Genomic DNA, 8,072 nt, shown 5'->3' on the forward strand with positions numbered 1-8,072 from the left:
TTACATCAAATACACTGCTTTTGTCTACTGAACATTTCTTTATTCCCCAAGGTTTGTGCCGTCGGATGAAAAGAAGAAACAAGGCTGTCAACGAGAGAACGAAACTCTAATACAGAGAAGGAAGGACCAGATGCAGCCTGGGGGAACTACAGTCAGCGTCACTGTACCTTACAGAGTAGTAGACCAACCTCTGAAACTTATGCCACAAGACTGGTAAAATATGTTTCCTCTTTACAAAATTTCTTAGCCAGGAGAAAGCAGAATTTGGAGGGAACTGAGAAAAGGCTGCTAAATTCACTAAAAAGTGGAGATACAGGTATAAGAATGGATTTGATAGTTAACTGTGTAGGAATCTTCTCTTCAGGTGAAAATCATATGAAGATAAACTTTTTTAAAAGGTCTTAAGAAACTGCAGCACTCTATATCTTAACGGTATGAGCAGCACAACTAATTTTATTAGGTTTGCCCGAAATGTTCCAGAAATTCGTATAGGAATATTCATATTATTTTTCTGGTTCATGATACTGTAGTGTGCAAGTTACTGAAGCATGATCGAAGAGAAAAATCTTCCTTTCTTACCTGCTTTCTGAATGAGGGTCTGTTGGGAAGATACATTTGCAAGCCTCTGGCATCTGTTACTCAAACTTTATTAGTTTAAGAAAGAAAAATCACATCAGATGCTGAAGAATGAACTGTGATTTCAGTATTGAATCAGATTCATCGAACTAGATTGAATGATGGAAGCTTATTTCTGAAGGGAGAGCCCCAGTTGGGGCAAGGGAATCATAGGCAGCTTTTACAATTAATAAGCAGCAGGAAACAGAGTATTTTGTCTGTAGCCCATTCTTCAGCACCATGAAAACAGTTCATTTCGAGCAGGAAAATTCTGGAGAAACACATTTTTATTATTGGATGTAATAGCTTAGGCAACACTTTTGCTTCCTCACAAGGGTGAAGATTCTAGACATGCATGATCACATTTTTGGTGGTTTTGTAACTTCCAAAGTAGATTTTGCTGGAGAGGAGTACGTTGAAAAGGTCCTGTTCCTAAATTAATTGTTCTCTTACTGAGAACGTGAGCTAATCAGTAATCTGCAGGTTTAAAATTCTAAATACCAAATAACAGTTCAAATAACATATATTCATATATATTCATTGAACATAAAAAATATTCAAATAACAGTTAAAGTTTACTGATCAAATCTTTAAGAACCGTCTAAAACAGTTCCTAAAGTGCCTCTGACCAAAGATGTGATGAACTGGTGCCGGGTTTTTAGCTTGCTTTTATCCAAAGGACAATCAGATATTAGTATCTAGAAACTAACTTAATGTCACTGTTTGGAGTTTTTTTTTTTCCTGTTAACTGTTAGAAAACCTGCAATGTAATTTTAAATGGCAAAGTTTTAGGCTGTCTTTAAAAAACCAAAAGCCAAATTCCACCTTGATTTGTTGTTTTTCATTAGGGAATTGCTAGATTTTACAATTAATTAAATTTGGGGATGAGATTAGGGACATAATTATTTGTTGTAGTAAGTAGGAACCATGGTTGGATGATTTACATGTTCGAGAAAAAGACTATATGTGGGAGATCATTTTTTCTCAAAGTGGTGAGGTTTTCTTAAAATCTTTATCAGTTTAAAAGCTTCATCTTAATCAAAATTTATATTCTTAGACTGGAAGTAATGGTTGCATACCCTTACAAAAAATGATGCACTTTGCAGAAATTTAGCGGCTGTCTCTTCTAATAAATTTTTGGAATAGATGTTAACAGTATCCAGAATAAAGGCTTTTAAATTGATATATGTAAGTTTACAATGTTGTTCACAGAAGATTATCTCTAGAATGCTGGAGGACTTTGTAAAAGCCGAGTAATAATGACCAAAAATAAACACTGTTCAACTTCTTATAAATGTAACATGAGAAGCTGGGCTGAAGTGAAATCACACTGAGTTTTGTTTTCTTTTTTGCTTAACAGAGGAAAAGCAGCGGTGCGGTGGTTAAATGTGCTCTACTGCTATTACTGAATAAACTAGTTAGGGTGTATTGCCTGTATGAGAGAGGTGATTAAAATGGCCAAGGCCGTCACCATGTCCCTCTCTGCCTGTGTTCGCAGGGATCGTGTGGTGGCAGTGTTCGTACAAGGTCCTGCTTGGCAGTTCAAAGGCTGGCCTTGGCTCTTGCCTGACGGATCGCCTGTCGATATCTTCGCAAAAAGTAAGAGTTTGTGGGGTTTTTTTTTGTCATTTAAGTGTTTTGGGGTGTGTTACTCTGGGCTTTCTGTGGGGTGGTTATTCTTATGGCAAAGTACTGCAAAGTGCTGTTGGACTCCGTCGTTGAGAAGACAAGGTCTTTGCACAGATGGCAAATACTAATGTGCCCTCGGCAGTTCTGTTCTGACCCACGGAAATTCATGGAAATCCCTGCAGAGTTCTCATCTTTACAAGAGGTTCAGAAATAGCTAGTGTTTACTTTCGAAGCTTCTAGAAAAAGGTGAAAAGACAATGTATATTACAACACTACCTAGATAACAGGTTTACTTACAGGCTGCCTTCAAATTCCGTTGCTACTTTGAACAGAGGATTAATCACCTAGTATTTCACTAGGAAAGCTTTACAAGTATGATCTGCTCTCTGACAAAAACTTGGAAGTTTAATAAGATACAAATACTTCAGAGTTGTGAGCTACGTGTTACCACTGTACAGAACTGAACAGCTTTTTCAGTTATCACAAATACATCCAGTGTGCTTTGAGAAGCACTTTTCTTGCACATTCACTCTTCTGACTGTGAGGTGCGCAATGATATCTAAAGAAACTGTCAGCTTCTGTTCTCTGTTGCTTCATGGTGAAGCTACCTTAGAAAATAGATGTTTCTATAGCGTGCAGTGACTTGAGAGCTACAGGTGTGGTCATCTTCCAGTCACTATGATGAGGCAACAGTTTGATCAGGCTTTATATGTGCATATGTTTGGTGTGTGAAGAAAGAATATGGTAGTTTGGTAAAGAGCAGAAACAGAAAACAGTTGGATGAAGGCGAAGAATGTATCTGAGAACACAAAAATAGAGTGAGTCGCTTAAGGGGGGATTGAGAGCCAACAGGGAGAGAGTGGAAGAGCCTGAAGGTCGATGTAAAAGAAAAAATACACCCCAGGAAGGTGTTTAACGAAAGAGACTAATGGAAGAAGAAAGCCAGTGCTCGAAATGAAGATCCAGAGAAAATGGATGTTGTGAAAGACAAAACCAAGAAAAATGCTGTTAAATATTAAGGTGTAGCTAGTAGCTGCATGCTGGTTCCTATTAATTTTCACATTATGTACATATGAATGTGTAGAGAGCCATAGGAATTATGACATGCTGTGTCATTTTTGAAGTCTTCACTATGCCAAAAGATCAAAGTCGTACCCTGCGTATCTGAAGGCATACAAATTCTTTGTGATTTTTTCTTGTAAATTTTTCAAGTCAGAGTATATCTGTTCTTCCTTTTCTCGAAGATACATTGAAATGGACCTTTTATAATTTTAGAAGTGCGTTGTATGGTTTCAAAGAAAGGTATTTTAAAAATATTTTCCTGATAACAGTATCTGTAGGGCTTTTCCTGATGACTAACTGCTCCTCATGGAGCGAGCACAGGCAGCATCAGCCTGGCTGTATCTGTTTGCCTTCTCCTGAAGCTCTGGCTTTGCCCGTATTTACAGCCTTCAGGACTCGTCGTAAATGTGGTTTCTGGGGTCTGCAACAGGTCGTCGTGTAAGTCACTGGGTCTGTAGCTGTTAACGAATATTCAAAGCTTATTGCTGTCGTTTTGGAGAATAAGCAGGTAGCTTACCATGGGAAGTTCCTCAATAAAATCTGTGCTGGACCAGAGCCTGCCCAGCTGGTTTTATCTCTTCAGTTGCTGTGTCATGTAGCATTTTGTTAGCTGAGCCTCTGAAATTGTTCTCCTTAGTTTTCTTTACACGTGGTCTGAGTGTCTTACTGTTGACGTAGCAAACAAGCTGAGTTTTGCATCTGCAGACGAATGCTTGAGGTGAAATTTTCAGTTGTGTCGCTTTAAGGACCAAATAGTTTCGAATACCGTTTTAAGGGCCTTGCTGCTACAGCACATTGAGTGCATTTTAATACTGATTTGTTTCGGATTCAGAAGCGGGTTGTCTTCTGCGCAGTATTGTTTAACCTTAATGCAGAGGCTCTGGTTTTCTGCGAATACATAGCCCCAGTATATCTTTACTTGCTTTCTCTGGAGATATTTAGAGACATGGTATAGCAAAGGTCACGTATATGTATTCTTAGTTTTCATTCACAAAGCTTGAAAATTTATCTGGCAAAGTTACAAGACAGATGATTGCTGCGTTAGTTTGTTAACTGAAAAAAGAAAGCTAATTTCAGATACCAGCCTTCCAGAAAGGTCACAGATACATCATTTTATAGATTGACCTGTCTCTGGACAAGGGGACTGATTTATTTTATTTTACTTTTACTTTATTTTAGGTGGGTGGATTTCGTGGAAGAAAAAATGTGGCATGTGGTACCAGAAAAGATACAACCATGGCATTAAAAACAACTATTTTTCACAAGCCTGGTCAAATGCTTCTGCTTTACTTCTCAGTTAATACCCAAAATAGACAATGCATCAAATTGGTTACCAGATCAGGATTGCGCAAGGCTTCCATATTTTGCCAAAACTATGATTTGGCTAAGGAAATAAAAATCTTCCTGCATTCTCCTTGATGCTCACTGTGTTAATGCTTAAGCTTTATGTAGTTCACATGTGACAATACTTCCCAAGAGCAAAATCACTGTTAATATTTTACTACTTTTAACTGAGCACTAGATTAGGGGAAATGGGGAGTTACTAATTTCTCGGCATGCTTCATGTAGCATTTAGGGGTTATTCTGGCATTCTGCTATCAATCTTTGACACAGACTTTCAGGAAATAGCCAGGCTTCTTTCTCAATGCTCTCAGAAATGCTTTTTTTAAATTTGTTTGTTTGTTTAATTCTCGGACAGTTCAAAGATTTCTAGAAAGATCATCTTTGTTTCTCCAAGAAAATGTGCTTGAATTGGCAGTGAGTTTCTGCTATCCTCCTGGGACCTATGCATCTAAAAACAGGAGCGACTCTTAAATCTGTAAGAGCATGACAGCCTGATAGCTGCCACTGACCACTAGGTTTAGCTCTGCGCCCTCTGTTAAGTAGTTGGCTTCTTGAGAGATGGGCTTATTAATTTTGATCTTAGTCTCTCTTTTGAAAGAGGAGTGGTGGGAATTCTCTTTGGATGATATTTAAATGCTGTAAAGTCATCATGTTTGTGCACTAAATGTTATCCTGTTTCCTGTAGTTAAAGCTTTTCATCTCAAATATGATGAAGTACGTCTGGATCCAAACGTGCAGAAATGGGATGTAACAGTGTTAGAACTAAGCTACCACAAAAGACACTTGGACAGGCCAGTATTTCTACGCTTCTGGGAAACTTTGGACAGGTGTGTTCCTCATTGAAAATCCGTTATGCTCATGGTTTGTGATGTTTGGCAGGAATGAAAAGTTATGGCAACAAGGGAATTGTATACCATTTGGACATCTGAGCAGTGTTTTAGCTTCAAAATACTGCTTTTTTAGTTTCTCTGATGATACAGTTAAATATACACCCGCTGTATTTTATTACAGACTATAAATAATAATGTGCATGGATTTAAAAGAAGGGAAATTACTCTTAATCATCAGCTAGTACCATGTTTCCCCACCTCCCTTTAGGCAGAAGGAATGGGCAACAAGCTTGGTGGAGTAGAGTTTTCCTTTGTTCCCCCAGCCCCCCTCTTGGACTGCTGTTCTGAGCTTAGAAGCTCTGCTTCTTTCTCTCTCCACCTCACTACATGACAGCCTAGAACAGGTGAGAAACTACCATAAGGTGAAGAACCACAGAGCATTATCTTATCCTGACGTCCTCGAGTTCACAGCACTGGGTGGAAGAGGAAGGAAGTCAAAAAAGATACAGAGTATAATGAGTTTTGGACTGGTGATTCTTTTGCATCTTAGGGGCTCTTGAAGTACTTAGTTCTGCCTTCCGTGAAAAGTGAGGGATGGAGAAGCACCAGCATCTCTGGGAAGAGCAGCACTGCTTCTGACTTGGCTTCTCTGTGGTTCAGAACTCTCAGACTAGAAAATTCGTTGCAATACCGTTTTCATGTTATAGAGGAGAAACTTTCTTGTGAACAGCTGAAGAAATATTGAGGGAAGGGAGGAAAATCCATGCATTTCATGAATGTTTAATCTTTTTGTGGTGATTGCACAGCAAACTCCTCAAATGGTCGAGTGAACTTCAAAAAGAAAAAATCCTATGGAAATTGTCAAAATAATTCCAAGCATCAGACTCTCTGTGGCTTCTTATTTAAACTTCTCAGTTAAACTATGTATCTGGATTCCCAGAAGGAACTAGAGTTGGCTTTATCCAAGAGCCTTCCAATCTTAGAAGTCACATGATGCCTTGTGAAACGTGCATTTTCTTTGAGACAAAAGTTTTGGTTGACTCTCAATGGGGCAGATATTGTGCGTAATACAGAGCTGTGTGGCAGATAAGACATTGCACCGTTCTGGCAACTCGCTAATTCTCTAAGAATTCTGTTTTACCAAAGTCTGTGCTTAATATTCCTGACAGTAAAATTTCTGTAAATACCAAAAAAATAGTAATGTTGTCTTCTGTTAATTTTTTTCAGGTATATGGTAAAGCACAAATCTCACTTGAGATTCTGAATCCTTCAGCTGCCATTTAGTTCCTGAAGTATGGATTGAGAAAAATGAAAGGGGCTCCAGTTTGGAGACCAGAGCCCGCACTATATGATATGTCAAGAACTTTACAATGAAGAAGGGTCACAGTTTAAACTTTTTATAAAACCTTGTTTGGATGCTTCATGCTATGGCAGGTTGATACCTGTTGTTATTCAGAAGCAAGGGGGTTTTGCTTAAAACTATTTTTTTAATGTTGTTAGCCTTCTAGTCTGCAATTCAAATTGTATATTTTGATAGCGGCAGTTTCTTCTCTGTTTTGTTAAATTAGCCACATTTTTAAATAATGTGTTTTGTTCCTTATTAGAAAATAGGTTGATCTTTGCTGCAGGTTACAGGAGTGTGTGTGCGCGCACATGTGTGCACGTGCGTGTGTGTATATATGCGTGCGTATGTGTCTATATATATAATGTATAAAAAAAAAAAATTATAGACACACTTACGCACACATAGATGTTACCAGGCTTTCTAAACCACTTAGCTTCTGAGCTTAGTTTTGGTTTTCTTTGCTTATTGTTTCACTTACTGAAAATATTCTGTTGTGAATGATACTACATTTTAGTCAATAGGCCTTGCAAACTGAGCAAAGTGAAAATTGTTTTGGATAAATCAAAATGTCAACCTGTATATGTATATGCTGTCAGTCTTTGTTGAAAAAGGGAAGATGAAAAATCTAGAAACACTTTTTTGGATTTGTTATGTCCCGATTTACTAAATCTTTAAACTTTATTATAAGGATACCTTCAAGTCATGTTAACTTGCAATTGCCATTCTCCACAGAGGTCTTTTTATTTAAACGGAAAGCGTGCATGTGTACATTCCCAGCTACCGAAATACCTTTACATATGAGTCTAAATGTTACCTAGATTAAACAGTGCATAGAGAAGGAGAGAGTTTGGATTTTTTTTTTCCTGAAACAGCCACCACAAGGAATGAATAATTTTAACTTCTTTGCATTTATACCTCTAATATTATTTTCTTGTGACAAAAGTAGCCCAGGCTGTGTCTACAGGAGCCGTAGGTTTCTGAGACTAGTACAGCCTTCTACCAGTCCTGCAGTGGAAAGGAAAATGAGCCTTCTCCAATTACCAAAGAATCGATTTCTTGATTTGCAGTGTAACTGAGGCCCGAAGACCCCGGTATTTGTACGAATCATGGTTTCGCTCTCTGTGTAATAACATGAAGTTGATGTTGCGTACTGGCAGATGTAGAGATGATCAAATACTGTAATACCCGCATGAATTTTTTTCGAGGATAGAAAACACATGTTTATATTCCTGTTCTTGAAATTCCAA

The 8,072-nt window shown here is 38.0% G+C and overlaps 1 protein-coding gene across 1 annotated transcript in view; it reads left to right on the forward strand.

Annotated features, from left to right (window-relative positions):
• Positions 1-7,593, forward strand: part of LOC104496223 (parafibromin-like) — a gene marked incomplete at its 5' end in the record, with an annotated part of 18,175 nt that extends 10,582 nt beyond the window's left edge. The window contains 4 exons of the mRNA XM_010139306.1: positions 52-213; positions 2,114-2,214; positions 5,336-5,477; positions 6,708-7,593. Coding sequence (XP_010137608.1) covers positions 52-213; positions 2,114-2,214; positions 5,336-5,477; positions 6,708-6,744 — 442 coding nt within the window. The remainder of the gene's footprint in view (positions 1-51; positions 214-2,113; positions 2,215-5,335; positions 5,478-6,707) is intronic.
• Between the last annotated feature and the right edge of the window lie 479 nt (positions 7,594-8,072).

This window comes from Buceros rhinoceros, unplaced genomic scaffold (genome assembly GCF_000710305.1).
Source record: "Buceros rhinoceros silvestris isolate BGI_N320 unplaced genomic scaffold, ASM71030v1 scaffold8947, whole genome shotgun sequence".
Taxonomy (NCBI): Eukaryota; Metazoa; Chordata; class Aves; order Bucerotiformes; family Bucerotidae; genus Buceros; species Buceros rhinoceros.